The sequence below is a fragment of the Linepithema humile genome, chromosome 7, assembly GCF_040581485.1.
Source record: "Linepithema humile isolate Giens D197 chromosome 7, Lhum_UNIL_v1.0, whole genome shotgun sequence".
NCBI lineage: Eukaryota > Metazoa > Arthropoda > Insecta > Hymenoptera > Formicidae > Linepithema > Linepithema humile.
This window is the reverse complement of record NC_090134.1, coordinates 19,012,918-19,038,850: the sequence shown is the minus strand read 5'-3', so window position 1 is coordinate 19,038,850 and position 25,933 is coordinate 19,012,918. Positions and strand designations below refer to the sequence as shown.

The window sequence follows — 25,933 nt, the reverse complement described above, 5'->3', positions numbered from 1 at the left end:
AGCGCGTTCATACGCATGCATATGGACATTGTGTACGCATACGCTTCAATTGTTATATAGCAACGACAAAGAGACCGTATTTACATTTCACATTTAGCACTAACAATAAGTAAGATCGTTGTATTCTGGATTTTACTTATACAGTATTGCATTCAACGTCATTGTGTAAATCATAAAAATCTCCTTTATTCTAAAAACAAACAGTTAAGATTACATTTCTCATTAATTTCATATTAACGAGTAGGCGAGAAAAGCCGATAAAATCGTCTGCGAAAATCACACGAATATAAAGGCAAACTGAAATTGTTAACCGTGCGTGCAGCATTTTAATGAACGCTCCTTTCGAAGGCGCAAAACAGTGAGCAACATGCAGTCCGCCCGTCGAGCTTTCGCTCGCTCGATTAATCGCACACTCTCCCGCGAGTAATTGCGTCTTTTTTCGAGATTGTCGGCGGATCGCTCGCAATCCACGCGGAAAAACTCGCGTCCCGGAAATTACGCCGCAAGGCCAAGTTTTCAGGTCAAGCGTGGTCGGGCTTTCTTGCCCGTTTTAATCCCAACTTTACGATAAGGAGATTGCATTGAATGACCTGTTATAAGTCACCATTACGGCCGAGAAAGTAGCCTTTACTGCGGACGATTAAAGGGCAACTTCTTCGTTCTCTCTTCGCGAGTGCACATGTGTGCAGGAAAATTGAATTAAACATTGGTAGAATGTATCGTTGTCGTGAAAATGCAAAATTCAATTAATAAACATACAATTAAAATCTTTAAATAAATTATTAATAAAACAGTTTATTTTAATATGGAATTTACAATTTTACTCATCACTGGATTAACATAATATGGCATGCTTCTAAATATAATTTTAAATATTTCATATTTCGCTTTATGAATAAAAATGTATGGATATGCTATTCGAGAGAGCCAAATGCTGAATGGCTGAAATTTTTAGTTCTTTGATGCAACATGTTCAGATCTCGAGGAATTTTACAAAACAAAATATTTGTGAATACGACAACGTTCAGAATGTATAGAAAAATATACGAGAAAATAGATTGGTTTGACAGACAATACATGTGGTCGTCGACCCTTTTGTTTCGAGATCGATATGTCGCTCTGTGGCATGTATATGTATGTACAGCATGCGCTACGTCAGATAGGTTGGCTCCCTTAATTTTATCAACTGAATTGACATTTCTAGTCCAATGTCTGCTGGAGACGGATACATGTCACGATAAGATTGTATTACTTTGATACTATGATGAAACGCCTGTCGCCTTATCCATCCATTTGCTTGTTTGTACTTGTGACATTCCATAACCAGCGAGTTTGTACCAGTTATCGCGGTATGTATTGTCTTTATAATATTTGTGCGCTCTTTTGCAGTCAATGTTTTTGCAAATTCCAATAAATTTACAAAAATTCCAAAATTATAAAAATTGCTATACCTTTGTGTTAATATGAACAAAATTTGCAGTTTAATAATATATAATTTACCTCTGCATTTATTAAATGAAAATAATAACAATATAATTAACTGCATCAAATAAATAATATTAACCCTTAATTTTCCTTGCTCTTCTAAAGCAGCAATATTTATGTATGAGAGTTTACATACAGATAAAACGTTTTAAAAATAATTGCCATGGAAATATTGATATAAATATTAAAATATTACGTTACGAATTATAAAACATCATAAATCATAAAATATGACGAATAAAATATTACGAATAACTCGTAAAAAATCTTTATAACGCTGTATAAATTGAAATATGTTAGCCACTTTCGTAATTTCCTACAGAAAAAATTCCCGCGTCGATCTCTTTCAGAGTTTTTCCACACCCTATCAGCTTGTCCTATTTCGAGAAAGTCATTGCCATCTATCAGAGCAGAGCTTTTCTCTTGTCAAGCATAGCGCGCACGCGAGAGCTATTTTTCGCGGTTTCGCGAACAGCAGAGAGAAGAGTAGCGAGTCGCGGTACGTGAAGATGACCCATTGTACATCATATCTCTTTGCTACTCTTTCTTGTCTGCATTGCGGTCGTAATCATAGATGCCGAAAACGAAAACATGCTTTCTTTCGTTACGAGCTTGATTTAAAGAGACCCTTTCGATGGCTGCGGCATGATAGCATGACATCTTTTAATTTTATATTTTCTTTTTCAAGTTTTACCCTTTCAAATAATATAATATAATAATAGTAGCAAAAGATCTCGCGAAATATAACGGAGAGAAAAAAAATTATTGCCAAAGAAAATGTTTGCTTTGTCGATAAAATGTTTAATGTTATTTTTATAATTTCAGCTTTTTAGTGTCTTTGTAATAAAACGTTTAATCAAACAGATTAATTAAATGCCTAATAGTTGGAAACGAAACAAGTAATTTTTTAAGAGCGATGCTATGTGTGCGAGTGACATTTCTCTATGATATAGCACTGCCAAGCGGGAAAACTGCTGCACTTATACGACGAAATGATGATCCATTGTACGTGCTTGCCATGGTTTCATTTCTTTCTTTCTACTCTTCTCTCTCTTTCTCTCTCTCTCTCTCTCTCTCTCTCTCTCTCTCTCTCTCTCTCTCTCTCTCTCTCTTTTTCTCTCTCTACCTTCTCGTGCTCTCTCGCGGCGTACAACGACGAAATTGATACCTGATATCGAAAGATCTAACCCTCTGTAACATTTTCACCTACGAAAAAGCTTCCTGTATTTTTGCAATAGAACGATGTCCGGAAAGACGGAAAGGGAAAAACCGTTACGTTGCTAGAAATATTCTCGACTGTACAATAATATTGTCCATTCGATTCCATTCGACTTCTTTCGTCAGCACATCTTCATAGATCATCGATTCTTTTTATAGAATTTTTTTCAAATTTATGTAGTGAAATCGGCTTTGTACTTCCATTGTGGTTTTCAAATTTAATGTATGACAAATGTAGTGCCTATTGCGTAATTATCAATCGTTGCTTTATTGTACTTTGATGTTAAATAGAACGCATACAGAAAGCTAAAATTTGAATAGATATTTCATAGCAGTATTATTGCTATTACGCAACAATGAAGGTTAAATAATGGGAACGATCGATGACGAAATATCATCAGCAGTACGTTCGAGTGCGTGATTATTATTTAGAAACGTTCCTCTGGTTTATTAAATTTTCATGCAAATTTCTCATGGAAATGCAAATGCGTGTAACAACATCATGACAAAATAATACTCGCTATCGATGAGTGGAACGTACATTGGAAAATTCATACGTAGTATTCAAACAATACATTATTGCGATCAATTTTCAATCGTAGATAAAAAGGAACTCTCTCTATAAAATTGTACAGCGCGTAAATATTAAATATTATGGTACCAATCAAACGGGTATGAAGTTTGCTTTCAGTTCGCTTAACAATGTAGCCATTGAGTAATTACTATCGCACTGCGACTTTCATTGTATAGAACCTGTTACCACAATAAAAGTTTATTAATTCATTTATTTATGATATTTAATTATACATTATTATATAATTGTATACATAAGATAGTTAATAATTATATATACATATACCTATACAATTATTTTGCATAATTAAAAATGTTCATATCGTTAATATTGTCAACAATTGAATTGAATTTGTTTTTAAGGACGTTACACGCGCGCTGCTGATTTACCAGACGATCACGAACTCGTAATACCGCGAAAAGTTAGATCGGATGGAAGTTTCTTATCACATCAGATACCTCATCACTTTGAGCGCTCTTTCTATCGAAATCGAACGACATTCGATGATGCTGTTCACTATCGCCTGCGTATTGATCATGAAGAATATCACATCGAACTCTATCCAAATCATCGACTTCTCGGGCCAAACGCGATAATCGAAGAACGTCGAGGTTCGCGAGATTTTTTGAATAATATGCAGCTGAAGCGATTGCGAAACACGCAATGTCACTATCGGGCTCGTGTGCGAAATCATTTGGAAGACAGTGCTTTGTCCACCTGTTATGGACTCGTTAGTTGAATGTTACTTCATTTCGATTAAAGCATGATAACGTATATCAAGTTTAATCGATTAAACTCTATTCCTCTGACGCTATATAATCCTTTTTATTTAATTGCAAAATAGAGATAACGAAATTTAAATAAAGTTTTATAGTTTCTTTTGATAAAAAACAGATCGGTTATGAATTTTAAGAAATCATTATTCAGAATGCCAATTTTATTTTATCTCTCAGGTCGGATACATTAAAACGAAGCGAGCGTGGTACATAATCGAACCAGTAGCGGGGCATGATTTTACCAAAGAAACGGAGCAACCGCATATCGTGTATAAAAGGAACCCGGATGAGTTTCAGACCGCTGCTGTGCAGAATCTTTGCAACGTCACCGGCAATACGTCCAGAATCATTGCCAAGCGCGCTTTGAGTCCGCAAAAGAGAGTGTCCGCAAAATCAAACGAAAGCAGGTCATATACGGTGGAATTGCTAGTCGTATTGGACAAGTCTCTGCTAGACTATTATCGAGAGTTTGATATCGAAAATTACGTACTAACGCTCTTCAATATGGTAAATCGATACTCTTAAAAATAAAAAGTTTTTAAATAGAAATTTCAGGAAACCCTCTTTTTTCAGGCCGCAGGATTGTTTCACGACGTCAGTTTGGGAGTACATATGCAGTTGACTATAGTGAGAATTATAAGATTAGAGGTGGAAGAAAATGAGGTAAAATAATTGACAAAAGCTTTCCACGTTCCAAGTACATAAAACTCTCTTCACTTCAAAATGAAAACGTGCGATGAAACCGATATATTTAATATTCATAAAAATTCCTGATGTTTGTGGATAAAAAATATTTAAATGGCTTTTTAATCTATTCGCTTCACGCATTTCAATATGTGCAAATCTGATTTTTTATCAAATACAGATGAATTTATCAATAAATCAAGATGCGGATGCAGCGCTGAGGCATTTCCAGGAATGGCAGCGCACTATGAATCCCGGCGACGATTCTCATCCAAATCACCACGACTGCGCGATTCTCATTAGCAAGTACGCGACGCTAGCTAATTCCGCCGGAAATTCAATCTAATCTCGAGATTACTCATCCTTTTGACGATCAATGATTCGCCAGGTTAGATGTCTGCGTCTCGAGAAACCTGTGCGGCTTCACCGGTACATCCACAATCGCTGGTACATGTGATCCTTTGAGAGGCGCGGCTATTGTGAGAGATGCCGGTTTGCCAACCGGTTATCATATAGCTCATCAGATAGGCCACACGTAAGCGTATAATTAATTTAATCCGCTTCGACCAGATTAGACGCGGCCGGAAAAATTTCAAGTAATTATACTGCGCCGCAAGAACCAAACATTGATAATTCTGGTGCACGCACCACCGTCAATCTCGTATAGAATATCACGTCAAACAAAACTAATTTTATAATGTTAACGCGATACTATACACGCGTATATATGTGCAACATCGTTCGCGAACATTTTCCGTTAGAATACAACCGATGTTTCATGTAGCCTCATTTCCATCGCGAGAATATTCTAGAACGGATATTTCTCTCTCTCTCTCTCTCTCTCTCTCTCTCTCTCTCTCTCTCTCTCTCTCTCACACTCTCGTTTCGATAGCTGTTCCCTTCCGTTCGGTTACTCCATCGACTGGTCCCTTTTTGCAACCCGCGGGGGAAAAAAACTCGAAATAAATTCCTAAAGACCGTTTCTTTGCCCGAGAGTGGAAATAATGGTATGCCGTGGCGTCGTCGTAAATAAGTCACGGTCGAGGGCGTTGTTTAATGTATGAAGCGGCTCCTCGTCGTCGTGTACCTCGAGATGCCTTTTAAGAGCCAGTCCGGGCGACGCGCGTGCCCCAATAAATATTCCACTCCGAAAAGCCGATTTTCTTTTTCTCATTACCAGCTTGGGTATGTCCCACGACGTGCAGCGGGAGAACGGCTGCCCCGGTATAGTTTATCACGGCAACGGATACGCGGAGACCACCGTTATGCACCCCGGTGACATGTACATCACGAAAAAATGGTCCGAGTGCTCCCGGCGTTACCTGCGCTCGTACATCGAGTGAGCTTAATGCTTGTTGCTTTTTCGCTGGCGGCTTTATTAAAGTCCGCCGACAACAAAGCTGCTTTCCTCATCTACTCGGCGCATTTGCTAGGAATGGAGAGATACAGAATGTCTGATCCCATGGCCGTAAATTTCAAATTAAATTAAGAACAGCGAGGTCAAAGAGTGAACAATGACAATAGAAAATTATTACCAATTTTCAAATAGGAAAAATGTGAAATTAGCGTCCTATATTTTAGTTTCTTTTCATACATTATTACTATAATGCTTTATGAAACGAAGAATTTCTTTGAGGGAAAATCAGAACCTAATTTTATATCATATAAGGTACAACATTTCAAAATCACAACAATAAAATTTGTCTTTAAATTTTCCTAAACTACCTGAGCAGATGACGAGTTAGCTGCTTTACATTAATATATGCAACGTACATTTAAATTTCAAAACTACAGAGCAGTCATTGTTTTCAGACAAGGTTTGGCATTTTGCTTAAAGGACGAGCCGCAGGACCATTATTTTCCCGCTGCGGAAATGTTGCCAGGCGTGATGTATAACGGAGACGATCAATGCCGTTTACGATATCGATCAGACGCTCGGCAATGTGATATGGGAATAGTAAGTCAAGCAGATTAAGAGCACGACATTAAGGGTGCGTCGTGACAGTTTTCCATAATAATAAAAAAGTTAAGCGTAATCGGCGTGTTAACGTAATCCGATAGCATTATCGTATCAACGATTCTGCGTCGCCCGTAAAGAGGCACCATCTGCCGTTCACATCTACAAACTAATGCCTTTGCGGCCTACCTTATCCGTTTAGGAAAATACGTTCGCCGGTTACGCATGTCGAATAAGACGCCAGAGAAATCGCGATATCATGTCGAGCAATCGGCACGCACCTAGCTAAATAAAATGGAACGATCTCGTCCCCGTTTTCAGACCTGCGATATCCTCAGATGCGCCATTCCGGGGAGAGGTTGCGTGTCTGGCGGGAAACCACCTGCGGAGGGCACCCCGTGCGGTGAAAAGAGGGTAAATTATCGCTTATGAATAAAGAGCATAAAGTAAGGCACAAAGGATGACCTACGACCCGTCCAGCGTCACGAGAGCTGCGATAAGACGCGAAAGTAATAATTTGTATATTCTCGGACAAAATTATTTTCGCGACAGAAATTATTTTTAGACAATTATTAACCAATTTTCTTTTTGTCCTTTTAAATAATTCTTCGAGTAATCTTTTGTATAATTTGGTTATAAACTGTAATTATTTAATTATTAAAAACTCGGAAAAGTTTGCTTAAATTTTGAAAATATTATTTTTATAAAAAATTTAATTTAACGGCTTCTTCGGCTAAAAAATGAATAATAAATATATATAATATATATATATTATATCCACTGAAACCATTAAAAATTTCATAACTAATTTTATATGGCTTTTGTGCGTGCAAATACATTTTTTTATTATAGGCTTGCTTAAATATCAATTCAATAGGTGTTCTTCGGGATAATTGTTTCGGAAACATAGCTGATGAATAAATTTTTATTCGGTTTCGAGAGTCTTAAAAGCGTATCAATACGCAGATTCGAAGAAAAATTATATATTGATCAATTAATCAAAGCTCTCGAAAACCTTTCACTGAAAGGCCATTACGTCGGAACGGTTTAAGTATCTCATGAAAGAGATACGGCGAGAGTATATAGCAGAAAGCTAAAAAAGCTATCTGGTTCCACCATCGACCATGAGTCACGCGCCCTTTTAGAATTAAAACCAGTTTCAGTCTTCAGTTAAGTTCCATTGGTCTTTAAGGCAATAAAGCCCTTATAGTAATGTTAAAAATGTCAAGCAGTTATGTGCAAGTACATATTCAAAGCACGTATTCAAGATATATCGGCTTAACATTGCGCAAATACCCTATAAACTCTTTTATAAAATTTTCACAACTTTGCAAAAATTATAAACTTTATGCCATTTCTTGATGCTTTAATAAGCAAAGCTTCTTATAGAAAGTTAATACACTTCAAAAGCGTCTAAAAAATTGTTTATCTAAAACTCAATAATAATTTAAAAAGTTTAAAACGCAACGTACACATAATCGGTACTCTGACTTAAAAAGAACAGGATGTATTTGAAAATATAAATCTTAAGATTATAATTTCAGAAAACAGAAAAATCGGCTTCAAAAATTTGCTGAAAGAATTCGATATATAAAAGGATGCACGCGAAGAGCCTAATATACTTCGTAAAAATTCACGTATCTCATCGAGTAAAACCCGTTTCAAGTCGAGTCACGAATATTTCGGAAATCGAACCGAGGCAAGTCGGCCGAAATGTTTTTTGTGGTTGATCAGGCATACGCGGCTACGTGATGTTACAAAAGGGATTCTGCCGAAAGTGCAGCAAAACGCGATAGAATGCCGATGTGCGCGTGAAACTGTGAATTAAAAAACAATGAATAGTGTCCAAATAGCAGACATCGGGAAAATATTAGATTTAGATGACGATGTTAATAATAGAGTGCCGAAGCGTTGAGACGCACAGACGGGAGTCATTAGCGCCAACCAGCCGGCCGGCTGCCGCTTCGGGGTGTCGATGAGGTCGAACACCACCGTTGAGAAATGAAGCTCGTGAACCCCGCCGGCAAGTAATCTCTAATTGCCGGAGCGAACTCTAAACGAAGTCCAATGGTCGACACGCACGCGCCACGAATCGATCCGACACGTCGAAACGACCAATGTGTGATTATTACCTTCATTGCAAATCTTGCATACATCGATAAACAAATGGTATAATAACGCGAAAAGATTTATTTCAGACAACAGGAAATTTATATCGATTTAAATAACAAAATATTTTTGTGTGGCGCAAACTAAATCAATCAAGATACATACATATCTCTTTAAAGCTACGGCAGATTCGGATAATTAAAACAAAGGCATTTGATATTTTATATAAATGACTCAATGTGAAAGGAAAAACAAATTTTCATCCGATGATTTAGTGAACAAAATTGAACGATGCGCAGGAGATTGCAAAGTTTAAAAAATTGAAATCGCAACGATAACATCGACTACAAAAATAGATTGATCTACCTACATGCGTAAAAATTCAGTTTGTTTGTCATGCCCGCTTCACAATACAGTCGATGCAATCATCGGTGAAATGAAATAGACAAATAGATATGCAATTGTAGTTTGTACAGTGGGGAGAGTAATTATTTTGTCGCTGGTTGAGGGCGGATTCGGGTGTGTTTGCGTGTTATCGCGGAATTGAGCGCATACTTTAATGCGGATGTTTCAAATGGAAAAGCGAGGTAGCAAAATTCAAGTAGCCATTTTCAACGAAACGACGTAATATTCTCGAGCATTTTTATAAAACGATGAATTTTATCGCGAGATTGGAGTATACATCGCATGGGGCGCATGAATTTTAGCATTTCCTGAACATTAAATGCATCCGCGTATTAATATTATCATTGCGAGCACGCAAAGTGGCACGTTTAACAAATAATTATTATTCATGACGAGTAACCGGTTAAATAAAGAGTAATACGCGGATAATAGCTATTTTTTAACGTGCGAAATAGCTTACGTTACGACGAGATGAAGAACTGAAATTATTCCTCCGGTAGACACTTGAGCAGCTTTCGGTGCGCTTAAAACGGCAGGAAAAGAGACTCGATAATTATTCGCGTCGGGGAATAGCGTTAGCGATTCTAATGGAACAAGACGCAGATCTCGAGACGCAAGAATATCTCTTGCGCGGCATAATAAAGTCTCACGTCGCTCTTTCAAAGGACGTGCATCATTTAGTTTCGTGCATAATACACTTCCTCGGGAACATCTTCCGTGCCTTTTCGTTTCCCCGTAACATAAGTCATTCCCGGTGCCGCGACGTCAGGGCTAACAACTGTTACAGTGGTGTTACCAAATGAAGTGTCTAATGGTGGGAGAACGACCTGGAGTCACAGACGGCGGCTGGGGCGCCTGGTCGTCCTGGAGCAGATGTTCCCGGAGCTGCGGTTCCGGCGTCGCGTACGCCATAAGAAAATGCAACCAGCCGTCCCCGTCTAGAGGCGGCTCTTACTGTGTCGGCGAAAGGAAGCGTCACAAGATTTGCGCCACTGACGTTAGTCTCGAGAGTGCTCGCAAACAGCTTCTCAGCGAGCAAACTTGCTTGTACTTATACGAACGTCCGACTTAACGCGACGATGGCATCTTCTGCGAGATTGTCGCAGAAATCGGAAATACTTTCTTCATGTAAAAAATTTTACGAGCGGAAACGGACGACAGATGACGGATGTTCGTACTTTAAGTAAAGAAAAGTAGCACGATGTTGTATGTTTAAAAATTTTTTTAATTCGCTGTGCTGATGTAAAGCAGTTAAAAGTAGAGCGGTTTCAATGCGAAGCGATATAAACACCGAACAATTTTTTACAGCCCTGCGAAATCGGCGCGCCTTCCTTTCGCGACGTGCAGTGCGCCGAATTCAACGACTGGGTATTTCCGGAGGATGGAAGAATTCACCGCTGGGTCGCGTATAATCTACCGGAAGGTAAGGCCGTAAGTGATCTTCGGATCTCGCTGATTTCGCGACTTATCTCTCTTAGATTTGAGGGCCTCCGAAAATCCCTGTGCTCTTTACTGTAAGAGCGAAACTAATCTGGTGACCTCGTTGAGACCGAAAGTGGTAGACGGTACCACGTGCTACAGAGGTATTCGAGACATTTGCATCGGGGGTGTGTGCAGAGAGATACCTTGTAACCTAGATATAGAATCTACGGCCGTCGAAGACGTTTGCGGCGTTTGCAAAGGCGACGGCACGTCGTGCACATTGAAGCAAGGAACAAAGTCGTTTGTGGCTCAACAGCGTAAGCAAAAAAATATATAAAAGTTAAAATAAGTTACAGTCACAATTGTGAATATTACTTATCACATAGTTATACACAGTTCTACACACATACAACTGCGAACACATAAAGATTTCATTTTTCCTAGTTTCGAATACTAAGAGTTCAATATTGCAAAACTTTAATAATAAAAACCTTAAAGTAAAAGTCGAATATCAAAGTAAAAAATTTCTGAATTATTAAAATACGTTCGTATTATTTAGAAAGCTTCAAAGATGATAGTTGTGAATTTTGTATCAATAATTTTCAGCAAAGATTCCGAATATCTCTTTTGAATTCTTTATAATAATCTTTTTGGCGTGTCGCCGCTTACTATTCCGCGTCGAGCGAATTTCGCGACTTGACAAAAATGCCGATGAACTTCAGTGTTGTCGACGCGGCGGGGTGAATAGGGAAGTACGGGAACGAGAACTTTCGTGAATTAAAATTCCGTGGGAGCAGAAGTATAAGACGCGCGTTCAGCCTTGCTCTCCCAGAGGAATCCCGAGCGGCGCTTTGAGCATCGCGACAGCCAAATAAATCTTCCTGCGCTACGCGGCAGCGCGACGCTGCGCCAAAATTGGAATCTCGACGAATAATACCGCGAGCTAGCTTTTCGCAATAATCTCCTGAGCGAATTTTCACGTTAAGGTCTCAAGAAGATAACGGACGTGCCGGCCGGCTCCAGAAATATCCGCGTCGAGGAGACAGAACCAACCAAGTCTAGAATTGTCGTGCGCACTAAAATTACAAAAACCGTGCTGATTGATGGGTAAAAAAAATTTTCCTTATTTTTCCAGTGATAACATTTTGAAAAAAATTTACATTGGTTATTTTCACTGTTTTTATCGAACATTGCGAGTATTATTCAACCTGGTGTTTTTCTTAAGCCTGTTTTTGATCGATTCTGTTCAGCTCATGATATTGCCGCATAAATAGCGAACACTATTACTTCGCACACAATCTTATTCCGCAATTAACACTACGTCGTGATTATTTCAGTAACCGCCTAGGAATGTTCGATGTGCCAGGCTCCAAGGCGTGGCTGGGAATGATAAGGCCAAGGCAGGAAGCTTTGAATATACCAGGACCCGTCACCGAAGACTTGGTTATATTGGTAAACATAATGAATTCCACTAATTATCGTTCTCTCGCTCCGCTGGGCGAATCGATAACGTATCTCAGACAGAGTGTACACAAACTTATTGATAAGAATGCGCAGGAAGAAAGTCAGCAATTAACTCGATTGAATAATGAAATGCATAATGATTTTCTATAATCTTCGAAGAACGCAAATTTCAAATTAAGCTTTCTTCGTATGTAATTTTTGTCTTTGTAACTGACGAAACGAATATGATTTTTATCTCTTCAATAATGACTCTCAATTCAACATGTTGTAAAATACGTTACAAAACAACTAGAAATCAGTATTTTATTAGATAGTATTTTAAACATGATTTTCTTAAGCGCAATATTTATTTTTCCCACTTTTATATTAAAGTATATAACGGCTAAGCTATCTTAGAAACTGCATTTAAGTGAAATTTTATCTTATCCTTTCACGATATTTTCTTGACGGCTAGTTAATATGACAGGTCTCACCGAAGGAGAACGTCACGTTGAAATACTCATTAGGACTGAAGCAACGAACTTCTCGTAAACCCCAATTCTCGTGGGATTTCATCGACTGGGAGAAATGCTCGGCAGGTTGCGGCCCGGGAGAACAGATATCGAAACCTCGTTGCATCGAGAAAATCGGCGGACTGGTGGACGATAAATTCTGCAGAAATATCACTAAACTAGACGCAAAGGTCAGACCGTGCAATCAAGCGCCCTGCGTACCGAGGTGAGTCTACGCCATTGCGCTTTATCACACTTGAAACATTTATGAACTTGTTAAATTACATAAATAAGGAAATTATCCCTTTTACTTACTTCAATATTGCGAAATCGTAATGCAAAATTGTGTAGAAAAATAGTTGCGCCATTTAGCGCTGCAATGATAATAACATTTACACATATATTGTTATTTACGTTTCATATCGTCTTTCGCATTTGATTGACCGTATCGTGTGCACGCGTTGATCACTTTTATTTCGAGCAACTATAACGAATGGACATGACACTATGCGATAATCGCCCTGCAGTCGCCGACTAATTAAAACCCCGTTCTCTTATCGCGCGCGATTCCAGATGGATCATTGGCGACTGGCAAGGCTGCACGCCGTGCACGTTAGGCTGCAAGAGAAGTCGCGCTGTCAAATGTATACGACCCGTCGGCCGTGGCGAGCAGGATGTCGACGTGATCGAGGACAGCTACTGCCAAGGACCGAAGCCGAGGGAGTCGGAGTCTTGCGAAGTTGGCCGACGAAGACGAGAGGACAGAAGTGCCGCCGACGGCAAACATGGGCTCCCCTCCGTTCGCTCGAACACGTTAACGCGACAAAACGACTTCATTAAAGCCGCTCGAAGACCCGCTAAGACGGCTTTAAACAGCGACACTGCGGAAGATCGATATCCGAATAATCTCTCTCCACGCGCAGAACAGACTGGAAATCCGTCCGATCTCTCTCGCTTGATTGAAACCGGATATATGAATGCGCTTCCAAATAAAAAGACAGATTTAATTCCACTGGATGTTTCGAATCGAAAATCGAGTAAAATTCATCAAGATCGTTCCGAGATAGATAAAAGATCGGGGGATATACTGAATGATAAAGAGGAGAAAACCGATGTACGTAAAATCAAGAAAGGCGAGATAGTGATCGATAAGGAAGACATCCGGAATCTGACGCTCACGATTATTCTGGAACGCGACGAGAAGAACGTTGTTACGAATTTTCCGAAGGATTTCAAGCCTCAGCCGCCGGAAAACAGCACGGAATTCACTTTGATCGGCATGGACGCTCTTAGATACATACAAAAAATTCAGGAAGAAGCGCGCACGTTTTTCTAAGTCGCGATCTTTCGCACATGACGCGAACGCGATGCGTGATAAACTGAACCGATAACGAGAATGATCGAGGAAAGAAATTGGACACAACGAAAGAGAGAGAGAGAGGAATTTATTATCCCGCGAGATATATGTCGGTATCGATTACTATCGTGCGAAGCATTTGCTCTTTCAAACACAACGGGCGTCGTCTTCGGCACAAATGGGTAAAGAGTGCGCGACCGGAAAACGAATCTGCGTCGGTAGTGATGTGATCCATCAGGGAGACTTTTACGAGTCGCTGAATAGAACGACGGTATCAGTGTGTTGCTTTCGAGTGTGAAACACACGCGCGCAGATTGCCGGCGTTCGGAGCGATAAAAACAATCGTTACGTTATACGACTGAATTATACCCATGGGTGCGCGCTTTAATACGCGCGGATCGGATTTTAACGGTCGAATAGTGGAGATTCTGGCCCACGCCGGATGACGATTAAACGGAGAGTCGCAAGTCGCAAGATGAATCGTTCGATTAAATCAGCAACGTTGTTTAAGTCCGCCTAACACAGCCGTAATTGACGATGAAACGGCGATAGATTCGCTAGAATCTGAAGATAATCTCTCAATACGCGACGGTACACTGCGACACGAACGACGGGCGACGATAAATTATATTCGAACGACACGGAGAGGATGATTTCCCGCGACCCACTAACGAGTCTCGCCGGCTGAGCATTGATCTTTCAGATTCGTCGTTAGTAAGTTATTTATGGCTGGAGCGATACTTTGTAATGATCCGAGATTGCAGACACATTCTCTCTCCTTTCCCGGCCCCGTTCCCCACCCTTAATGGCCCGTGTCCTGGAGTTATCGTTGGGAAGTGCCTGGCGCGCGCGACATTTTCTTGTATCAATAAAGATTAAGTGGCAAAAAACACACGAGTCATTAATCTTGAGTTTGTGCTTGTTCCACGTCCGTTCCCGTAATGCGGACGTCTGTCTGTCTGCTGAACGCTGCGGACGACCGCCGCGCTTCGCTCGGCGATATCTTCGTCGCGCGACTTTCGCATTATATTTCTTATTCGGCTTGACGGCCTTCGTCCCGTCAGGCTAATCAATCACGTCGTGACGACGACGTGAATCAGCAAACCGCGAGTCTCGTAACAGAATAGACAAGTCGAGATGTACAAAGTCCTAAACGTCTCTCTGATCCACATCTGAGTATTCATATATTTCTGAAACTTATACACAGATAGCTGCATGCGAAGGTAACATCATAATGATTCGCCGCGTAAACGTTTTATTTTCTATCGCTCAATGTTTTTTTCCGACGCGGTGTCGACTGCTTGATTAAGATCTGCGCTCTCTGCGAGACTGGAAATGGCCCGCGGGCTCGTTGTCAGTTTACGATGAGCTAACTGCTCGATAAGTTTGATCGCCTGCGCGCCCTTGTAAACCTTCTCCCGGCTCGTGTCAATGCCAACGCCGACGAGATCGCCGGCTTCCTGGAACGCCTTGTCCGACAGATTAGACTGCAGGGATTCATCCATGTATGGCGCCTGCAGCAGTACAATCTTCTCGATAGGTATCGAATCCTTGATGATGGATCCTGGCTTCAGCGTAGTGAATCTCTCGTCCGTCTCGCAGGTACGCTTACGCTTGTCCTCGTTTGTCATCGCCCAGTCGTAAAGAAGCTGTCGGAAGTCCCGGGCGGCGCTCGTCTCTTCGAGCTTGTCGTCATCGTGCAACCTGTCACGAGCCTTCTCCGAGTAATGGGCTAGACCGAGGTCGACGAATCTGTCGATCATCTTTCGCTGATCGTCCGGAGATAAGCTCGCTTCCTTTTTCACGTCTACGAGCTCCTGCTCATCGGATTGTCGAGTTTGCTTCGGGCACATCGTTTTGCACGGTCTTTTACCTGGTACGTGGGTAATGGAATCGAATGTTCAACTATTATTTGTATTCTTTTTGTTTTATCGCAAAAGAATATGCGATGATACCTATGCATTCTTCTTTTTGTCTCGGCACGCGACCTTTGCACGCGTCCAAATTCGCTTGCACATCGTCTTCTCCGGGTCGAGCACTCGGTCTTACACACTGGACCTTACGATGCCTCATACCCTTCTTTCCGTCGCATGCGCTGCATTTGCTCCACTGACTCACTCGCCATCTACATGATCGACCGGCGATGGACATGGATTTATTTGCCTTACATCAGATTCATCGAGCAGACGCTAATGTACGTGCAAAACGCTAGATCGATGTTTATACGACGTTGAGTTAACATCTTATTTATCGGCGAACATATGCGGACATAGGTGCGTAGCACTACGTCATCGTTAAAGAGGGAACTAAGATCGATCAAGCGGAAGCAAATAATGTCAGGAGATTTTTATCGCAACATTACCGCCACTTAAGTCGTCTAACGAAACAGTAACAAGTTAGATTTTCCTATCATACAGAAATATAAAAAGTAATATAAAAATTATTATTTCAAAATCTAATTAGTAAAATAAAATAAAATAGTGATACGACAAATTTTTTAAGTTTTAAATTATGCTGCAATAATTTGTGTCTTTTCTAAAATGCATGTCTCGTTAAACTAACTTAAACATCGTCATTCCACTCAGTGAATCATTGTTACGTGAAATCGTATCAACGACACATTGTCTACACTTTGACCGATATTGCGCGGAATTTGCGAAGTCTGAAACTTGCGACTCACTTTGCAGGACAAGGGACCTGATTGCAGATGCGGCTCTTTGCTTCCGGACGCGGTATTCCGTCGCAGAAGTTAGGCGTCACCCGCCCACCCTGCTCCTCAATGCAGGACGTTTCGGATATCTGCGCAAATCGATGACATGTCCGTCGCATAAAAGCGGTCGTATTCGCGGTTGTGTTAGGCGCGAGCGCGCGTGTTATGCTGTCACATAAATTACCATCGTGCCACCGTCGCATTTAGCGCTGCACTCGGACCACTCCACGAAATCCCACATATATTTAGGCGCGTACGATACATTCGTCGATCTCGTGTAGTATTTGTAATCTATTCCGGGATTGTCTTTGGGATTGAAGAAGACGTACTAAAAGATTTACAGTTGTTAACAAACGAAAAATTGTAAAGTTAAAATTTAATATTCCCCAATATTTTATCGATAAAGCAGTATATGATGAAACTGGTGAAAGTTATAAATGATTTCGATTAAACAGCAACTGTTCTGACATGTGATTCTTTTTGGCATATCATATGAGCGTACGATAAAAAAGATATATTTCATCATTAACTAGTAGTATTAATTAAAGAACGTAAAAATAAAAAGCAATATTCATATAGCGACTTTACAAGGAGATATTTCACAATAGCGAATAAAAAGATGTATTAGCGATATCGGATTTTTGCACGGCGGATTATTCGCGCAGAACCGACAATTACAACATGTACGATATTATATCGATACTTGTCAGAAGATAGACACGGCGTACTTGTATTACGATATCTTCGGATATCGGGCCTTTCATTTCCACTATTTCCTTGTCCGGTTCTGGATGCGTGTAGATAATCATCGTTTCAGCGCACTCGTAATCTCCGCTCTTAAACTCACGGCTACGCGAACAACAATAAAAATGTCATAAAAACATACGACGCGTTTATCATCGTTGCGAAATGCATATCTACGCGTATCAATGCCTCCCGGAATTCTTATGCTTTAAATTAAACGCGAAAAAGAAAAGGTGCGACATGCGCACAAGTTTGCGGAAGCTCACTTGTCTCCATTGAGGCAATATATTTTATTTTTCTCCAGTAGCACGGCCAGTATGTTCTCACTGGGTTTTCTCTCGGAAATGTGCACGCTGCGAGCCCCCCTCGGAATTGTCACGATCTTCACATACGCTGCAAAGAGAGACGAACGATCTAACTTGGGAAAGAGCTACTCGGTTCCGTTTGGCGAGCCGCGGGCGAAATCTACTGAAATTTTACCGCTCGACGACACTGTTTCAGTGAATTCACCCTCCACAGAGCTGCATTTTGTCCCGTCGCCTTTGCAGATACCACATTTGTCCTCAATCGCGTCCGAGTCTATCACCCAATCGCATCCAACCTTCTGCAGTATAAAGAATCGTGTCGCTACTAACATAGCAATACCTAACATAGCAAAAATAATGAGAGAAATGTCACACCCGTAAAATAAATCTTAAGAAAATTCTAAAAATCTATTCCATAAAAAAATAGTACTTGCATTTTTCTTAAAGTATCACAAGCTATTTTAAAAAAGTTTATTAGAAAACATTTGTTATTCTGCTATCTCTCTCTTTGTGTATGTCAAAGGTTTTGTTATTTGAATCTACTACTGGTATATTACGTGTGTAATTTTGTCACGTTGTGCGAATTGACCTACATTGTTAATTAACGGTAGATTACGTTGGCCATTAACAAAGTAATTACAAACACGCGTGTAAACCAAGAACCTTACCACTAAATTCAATTGTGCTGGATCAATGCAAAGATTGTCAAACGCAAGTATTTTAACAAGCGTGCTATTAATTAATGAGAATATATTGCTAATTTCATTATTGCAATCATGTGCTTTATTGCAAATATTTCCTCATATCTGAGCGTAATTTTCATTGTGCAAGTATTTCAAATCTTTAGAAATATTTCTATAAAATCGGAAAAATTTTAAAGCATGATTATTTTAAAAAATAATTATAAAATGGAGAATTTTTCAATATAAGCAAATTTCATAGATTATATATTAATACTGATATCTAAAGCTTTAAATATACGTATGAAGAAAATTGAAAAAATTCGGCGTTTTTAGCTGAAAAATTTTCTCGAATCAGCGCGACAATCCTAGCACGAATAGTACGGATTTCTCAGCAAAGCGATTCAATTCCGAAAAGTTACGATTTCACACCCTGCACGTTCCGGAGATGCACATGTAGTTGGTCCCGGCTTTGCAGGGTGTCGAATCGTTCGCTGTCGGCGAAATCTTCACGAAAGTGTTCTTCTCGTTGATGCAGTAAAGCGCGCACGGTTCTAATTTCGGGTCCATGTACGGCTTCCATTGATGAAGCCCGTCCGTCAGGATCTCCTCGTTGTCGTGTTCCGAGCACTGCGCTGCGCGGTACGGCGGTTTCGTCGGATCGCAGGGCTGTGCAATTTAGCGCGGAACGTTACGGCAAATGTGTGACGGAATTCCGTGCGGGACGGCATACGAGAAAATTGCGACAGCGTAGAGAATCGTCGCGCGACTAAAAAGAATTAAAAGGATTCGGCGAGCTTCGTCATGGAGATGCTCGCCGCAATAATGTAGTCTTTCTCTCGAACTATATTTGCGACGGTACGTTGTACCGTCCGCGTTGCCTTTTCGTATTACCGGACGGTATCTCACTGCTGGGAAGCGTAAAAATCTCGTACGCGCGACGACACAACGCTGTCGACCACCTCGATGCGATAATGAAAATAAAACAGACGCGAGCACCGCTAGTGTGCGTAACTTGGAACGTGTAATTCCACCAACAGCTCGGAAGCGTGGAAATAGCCGCCAGGAGTAATCACGCGGGCGATGTGGAATATCGCAGTGGAGTGAAGCTCGATTATTGAAGTTCGCACGAGAAGCGGTGGCTCGCGAAAAGCGAACGAAAGACCAGTACGATTTACCGTGGTGTTACAAGTGAAAAGCCTCTTTCTCTCGCCGGTGCAGTATCGACCGCCGTTCGCCGGTACTGGCCGGTCGCATTCCCTCTCGGAAAATTTCAGCCCGCCGCCGCAGGTTCTGCTGCAAGAGCTCAGGGGACCCCACTCGCCCCATTCGCCGTGCACGGCGGCCGGTCGAGTGCCCATGTCCACGCATTTCTTGTGAATGCACCACTGGATTCGCGCGCGCGCGCGCACGCACATAACACTCTTTACATTACCTTTGTCTCGCGGGTTAGAAGAATGTAACATGTCTCACGGGCTACTCCCCGCGCCTCATGCTTCGCGCGAATACCAATCTACAGCGCGGAGAGAGTCGCGCGAAGTTTCCTGACACTTCAATTTATTTCACCGGCGCGATTAAATCTACGTCCGCCGCTCGCAAGCGCGCCGAAGGCGACGAAATCTACATCCGCGAGGAGCGACGAGCGCGAGAAAGGCGCGTCGTTTAATAAATCTTTCGCTGCCGGGGAGAGAGACGGAAAACGCCCTTTTATTCCGCTAACGTTTCCGACAGCGCTCCGGCACGCGGATCGCGCCTCGCAAATGACTTTCGACGCGATCGCTGTTCGCGTTCGCGCGATAATTGATGCCACCTCGCGGCGACGTATTATTTACGTCATCGGTAATATCTGCGGATGCATAAACAACGATGCTAAGCGACCGCTAAATAATCCACGCCGGGAATATATTTCACCGAACAGGTTCTACGTAACTTGCGCGCACCTTGTTCTCACCGCACTTTGTTCCATCCGCCTTCGGCGTCCCCAGGGACCAGCAACTTGTGTTGGTCAAGCACCATAGGGTTTCGCAGCCGCTCGCCTGAAATATACACGCAGTCGCGAAGAACTTGGACTAATGAGATTAACTTTCAAAAAGCAGAGCGAGAAAATGCAATCTCCGGCGAGATCTCTTTATAAACGGTACGATTCCGAAAGCCAACAAATGCGGACAGTGACAAACGCGCGCAAACGTAATTTCGTTTAATGATTTATTCCGACCGAATGCGAAAGGTAATCGAATGAAATTATTTGGGGTAAATGAAAAGCGATTAATAAAAGTCATCTCTAACAAGAAAGCGACAGGTGAAACACGGAATGTAGACGGTTGGAGTGACATTAAAATTATCAACCTTAATACGGAGAACACATTGACTCTTGCTAAATAATCATTTCCGACACTCGCGCAACATTAGATCAACAAACTGAAATATGATTAAGGTCGCATGAAGTCTATTAAAGTTTTTACTTGCGATTGCGAGCACACTTTCGAGCCAGGAAACTGCATGTCACATTGAAAGGCAGCGTCGTACATTGCACCTGGCAACATGTTCGGATATTTCAACTTTTCTGGAGGATTTCTTGGGTTGTCATTCAAACATTCACCCAATCCGCTCCTTATTTATAAGAAAAATTTGCTATGAAGCAAATTATATTTTTAAAATTAGATACTATATTCTTATACACACATATAATGACAGTTTTTAAATACAAATCTCAGAATTTTCAAATTTTGCACACTTCAATTGATAACAATGATGCTAACAAGCAGTGCCAAATAAAATTTTTAAAACAAAATGTATTATAAATTTATTTAAGAATAATTTTTTAGTCTGTCATGAAATAATTAGCTAACAAAATCTACAACAAACGTAAAAATATCTAATGAAGAAAAACAACATTAACTAATTAAACATAAATTCTCATATATTTATGATGGAATAACATTTTCACTGAACTATGTTGTGAGCGTACCATAGATTTACATAAAGTTGTGCATTTTTATGTAATAAAAACGGTCATTACTTATGTACCAACTCGATTTACTCAAGAAAAGCTGTTATAAATCTTCTGCTGCAGCTCGACCATCTAATGGTGTATAAAAACACGATAGGGGACATAATAAAGTAGCTATCGTCCGTATCTTTCGATGGGCATCCGCTGCTCTCAGGCTCATCGTGAGAGCAACCCATTCTGTGAAATAACATGTTCATAACCAGTATATCTTTTGATTAAACAGAAAGGTGGAATTTCGCGTAGAAAGATAGAATATCGAAATTTTACATCTCCCCAATCAAATTGTTACGATAATCATATAAAGTATCTACAGAAAACAAATTAAAAGTGTCACTAAAAAAATTATTTCAAACTATAAATTTTTTCTATCTTTAAAATTATTTAACATTTTGGCACTTATATTGCTTTCTAAAAATATTTCACGCGCGATCTTTGAATTATACTTGAAATGGACAGTACACATGACCAACTTCGTGAGCAATCACGATGCCGAGCAAAAGTCCACTATCTTCGTTGATACAAGCAGCTTTTGCTGAGTCGCAAGCCGCAGCGACATGAGCCAGACCCATCAAGTCGCAATTGGTTCCCTCCGAGCAAATATCATACCTAAGAATGTACAGGCGAGTTGCAATTGCGCGATGTGTACAACGATTAGATCCCGATGCCTAAGAAAATTACCTAGTAACTAGCGCCGCGATATCATAATGATTGGGATGCGTGTCATCCTTTGGATTCATCTTCTCCGCCCATTTCGCGAAACTCTCCAATGTGTTCTCGGCAGCCGGACTGATGAGCAGATCTATCTACGAGCATATATACAGCATCGCGATTTGACAAATCAGATATCAATCAATTAGCATACTAATTTTAGTTCCGACAGAAGGAGCTATATGTAATTTTCCTCTTCATCAGAGAAATTGAATATTAAATTTGATATCTATATCAATTCGTTCTCACGTATCCATCTAAATTACTTAAGATATCTTTTATAGAACACATTTTATAACTTTCATCTTATATGTAATATCGCACATTACCTCCTCTTTCTCTTTTTCCAAATATATCACGCGTACTAAGACGACGTCTATCTGATTTCCCACAGAAGTGTCGTGATAAAAGTCGGATACCATATTCATGATCGTCAAGAGATACTGCTCGTAATCCGTATTGTTGTGAAAATCGAGGAATCTCCGATCAGCGATTAATCCAATTTCTATGTAACGGTGTATGCTGTGCGTGCCCGGGGATATTTTAGTATCGCGATTCGCATCGAGAGTATTATTTTCCATTAGCCGTATTTGCCTTTTAGCCAGCTGCTCCGCCCACGCCGACTCCCAGTTGTCTGTTAAAGCGGAAATGAGCTTCTACAAACTACGCGCCATTATTTGTCACTTGTCCGTAACTATGCAAAGTTCTCTCGCGTTACACTACATAATAAATATCTACGATGCGAGTTAGGAATTTCTCCTCAGTGAAATGTTCAAGTAAATGGCACGAAATATGCCTAGCGATGTTTAGTTTCGTTCAAAATTGCTTTTAAAAATTGGAATAAAGAAGATTATAATTATTCATTAATGGAAATAAAAATAATGTCGCACTAACCACTAGTCCCACAATGTCTTTTCGATATAGCGTTGGTTTGTCTGTTTTTCTCAAACGGCGCATCTCGCTTGTACGCTATGTGAATGTGTTGACCGTCTGTTTTGGGTTCTGCCTGATACACTGGCTCGATAAAGTATCGTCCGTGATTAGTTTGCACGTAACCAGCCTGCACGCGAGAGGTGTGTCACGCGTTGCCGATAATAATATAGCGATAGGAAATAAAATATCAATATTATTTACAACGCGACGTACATTAGTCGATTGATGTAATGTTGTTATTGCGAGATTTTAATCATACACGTTAAAGATCATCATTCTCATTATAATTGGCATATGGGATTTCAAATGTCAAATACATTGTAAATGCTATTTCTCATTTATCATAAATAATTGAATGAATAGAGAATTTGGTATTTGAAAATCTAAATTTGCTATAATAATACTAGTATCCATTTTCGTACAGACATTTAGCACTCTACATGCTTAAAGTCCGGCGCATTACCAAAATAACTTTTAACATCGTCCGTCGAGAAGCTTTGTTATAAATTGCAATTACATCACAAGCTCTTGAACACGTGTATTATATTTTGATATTATTATAAGTTTCATGAGCGGAACAGACAGAAGAGAAATTTGCGGCTTGAAAAATGTCACGATATTTACATCGAATGCCGACAGCATTTAGAAATGCTCTGCGGTGCAACCCTTCTGCAATATTCGTCTGACTGAGCTCACGATTCTCCTCTCGCTTCGTTAACGTTAACCTCCCGAAGGAATCCGCGGAACGCATTATGTGCACCAACCACGCTCGCAACCACTTTGAAATTCTGTTCTATCTCCAGTAGCAAATACTCAAAATTAATAATAATTCATGCAAACCGTGCTAATGTAAAGATTAAAATCCAACATGCTTAATATAACATCGGCATTCATGAATTTGATTAAACTGATTGACTTTTCGCGAACAAGTAATGTCAACCACGCAATCATATTAAATAGTTCTATCTTTAAATATGTAAACTATCAATTAATACGCAATCTCTCTATTCACGCAATTATAGAATAATATTATGCTATAATAAATATATAATATGAACCACGAATACTCATAGAAGCCAATTAACGCGCATTCCATAGATCCCCTGCCAAAACGCACCTATATATTCCACTACGTTAACGCAACAAACATGCCCGAAATGCTTCTCACGGTTTGTTAATACCGAAGCCCTCTGAGGCAGAGTTACGCGGAGCGCGACGTATACCAACCACGCCGTCGCAAAGAGACAGCGCTGCCCTGGAATTGTCATGGCCCCGAACGATGCCGCGATAGTGACACTGCCGGTCGGCCACCCTTTTGAATCTCAAGCCCTCGTTTAGATTAGTACTGATCCCGGCGCCCCGTGTCTCCACCACCATGTCGGGCGAGATGAATTCATGGTACGGGTTGAGCTCCACGTGGTGATCGATCCCGTTGAAGGGCAGCACCAGGTGCAATTTATCGGTCGGCCCGGGGGATCGCTTTCCGCGCTCACTGATCTCCCGACGGTTATAGAAATTCGGCAGGGAATACGTGCTGAAGCTGCCATCCTCGAATACGCGTCTCGGTATCAGGAGCTCCGGCCCGTGAATGTCCCGCGTATATCTGGATGGGTTCATTTTTAATGCTGTTGCGTCACCGGCGACGCGAATAACGCGATAAAACTTTATGGAAACCTTATAAAAATGTTCAAAACTCTACAATATTGTGCAAATATTTTCTTCTGTTAATATTATTATTGTATATATAATATATAATTAAAATATTACATTATTTTTTACTTTTTTTAGGAAATTGTTAAGTGGGTACAAATCTTTCGATCATTTAGTTTGTTATCCTTTGTCAAAAACACGAACACGCGGCTACGCGAGATTCGACAATCTTAGGTATCATCACGGCGAAATCAAAAATGATTGCAAGATGCGAATGCACTTACCTACCGTGATATACGTTTCCGGGTGCATTGGCGTATTTTTCCAGCAAACCGCCACGAACAATCGCGGCGAATAACGTTAGAAATGCTAGTAATGCGATCATTCTGACTGACTGACTCAACCTGAATGCATGTCTGAAGTTATCTGGCGTCGGCAAACAGCAAAGGAACGAAGTTGTTTCGGACGAGCATAAACGTTCACTCGGTTTATTGCGTACAGAATGACCGGAAATGCAAACGATTTATTTATGCATCGATCTGACTAATAACACCGATAACTCAATTAAAATGCAATGACACAACTGTGGATTAATATTCTGATAGAATATTGTCGCGTATATAACAGTTGCCGCAATGAAATAATTACAGAGAGAGAAAGAGAGAGAGAGAGAGAGAGAGAGAGAGAGAGAAAGAGAGAGATATCACCACATACCGAATGAGATATTAATTTAAACTGAAAATAGATGGTTATTTGATCAGTCAGTGGGCAAAAAGATATATTGCAATATCATAATTCACATTACAAATTTGTACAAATCAGACTTATGGAATAATAAATAGAATGTTAAAATGCGACCAAACGTTAAAATACATATTAATTCCTCGTTCCTATTAAGAGTGGTATAACTCAGCGAGAGAACTGTTTAATTTACGAATATTTTTGCACCGGCCATATTGATATTATTGACTTTCATATTTTTATATCACAAATACAGAATTTATAAAAATAGAGAAATTTGATACGAAATTAAGTTTTCAATAACGTGCAAATTTCAAGCGTCGAAAAAGCGATCCTCGATTTTCCAAGATACGACGTTCGATATTGCATGCTCGTTACGTCGCCTATCCGACCTTTGTTAAGCGAACTCCCTCATACGTGACTGCGTTATCGAAAAACGGAGCATAAAGCAACAGACGAATTGAAATCTGAAAATATACGCGCGGATGATTCGGTACGATGTTTAAATTT

The 25,933-nt window shown here is 40.4% G+C and overlaps 3 protein-coding genes across 4 annotated transcripts in view; 1 reads left to right on the top strand and 2 right to left on the bottom strand.

The window, feature by feature from the left end:
* Positions 1–25,933, bottom strand: part of LOC105670036 (zwei Ig domain protein zig-8) — a 265,129-nt gene that overhangs the window by 226,856 nt on the left and 12,340 nt on the right. The window lies entirely within an intron of this gene.
* LOC105669955 (A disintegrin and metalloproteinase with thrombospondin motifs 7-like) lies at positions 1,141–15,109 on the top strand. The gene is made up of 16 exons (XM_067358608.1): positions 1,141–1,349; positions 3,640–4,007; positions 4,231–4,560; positions 4,627–4,716; positions 4,919–5,043; positions 5,126–5,272; positions 5,918–6,076; positions 6,550–6,694; positions 7,016–7,108; positions 9,996–10,205; positions 10,517–10,631; positions 10,687–10,947; positions 11,617–11,737; positions 11,968–12,082; positions 12,561–12,811; positions 13,159–15,109. Exons 1-16 carry the CDS (start codon positions 1,262–1,264, stop codon positions 13,919–13,921), a joined length of 3,381 nt encoding a protein of 1,126 aa, XP_067214709.1. The 5' UTR covers positions 1,141–1,261; the 3' UTR covers positions 13,922–15,109.
* LOC105669956 (A disintegrin and metalloproteinase with thrombospondin motifs 7-like) lies at positions 15,061–25,559 on the bottom strand. Its single transcript, XM_012363183.2, has 18 exons — positions 24,967–25,559; positions 24,260–24,635; positions 22,994–23,159; positions 22,429–22,733; positions 22,070–22,194; positions 21,851–21,997; positions 21,422–21,568; positions 20,844–20,991; positions 20,322–20,417; positions 19,560–19,769; positions 18,814–19,050; positions 17,877–18,000; positions 17,663–17,789; positions 17,381–17,501; positions 16,837–16,980; positions 16,623–16,741; positions 15,898–16,067; positions 15,061–15,815 (listed from the first exon to the last, which is right to left on the bottom strand). The coding sequence occupies exons 1-18, from the start codon at positions 25,065–25,067 to the stop codon at positions 15,205–15,207; spliced, it is 3,474 nt and encodes a 1,157-aa protein (XP_012218606.2). The 5' UTR covers positions 25,068–25,559; the 3' UTR covers positions 15,061–15,204.

Excerpts from the sequence above, each read along its gene's own strand:
- LOC105669956 (XM_012363183.2), bottom strand. The coding sequence starts at position 25,067 with ATGATCGCATTACTAGCATTTCTAACGTTATTCGCCGCGATTGTTCGT. Across the intron at positions 22,195-22,428 it reads TGGAAAAAGAGAAAGAGGAG|ATAGATCTGCTCATCAGTCC; the intron begins GTAATGTGCGAT and ends ATATGCTCGTAG. Across the intron at positions 17,502-17,662 it reads TATTGCCTCAATGGAGACAA|CCGTGAGTTTAAGAGCGGAG; the intron begins GTGAGCTTCCGC and ends TTGTTCGCGTAG.
- LOC105669955 (XM_067358608.1), top strand. The coding sequence starts at position 1,262 with ATGATGAAACGCCTGTCGCCTTATCCATCCATTTGCTTGTTTGTACTT. Across the intron at positions 6,695-7,015 it reads GGCAATGTGATATGGGAATA|ACCTGCGATATCCTCAGATG; the intron begins GTAAGTCAAGCA and ends CCCCGTTTTCAG. Across the intron at positions 10,632-10,686 it reads CGCGTATAATCTACCGGAAG|ATTTGAGGGCCTCCGAAAAT; the intron begins GTAAGGCCGTAA and ends TATCTCTCTTAG.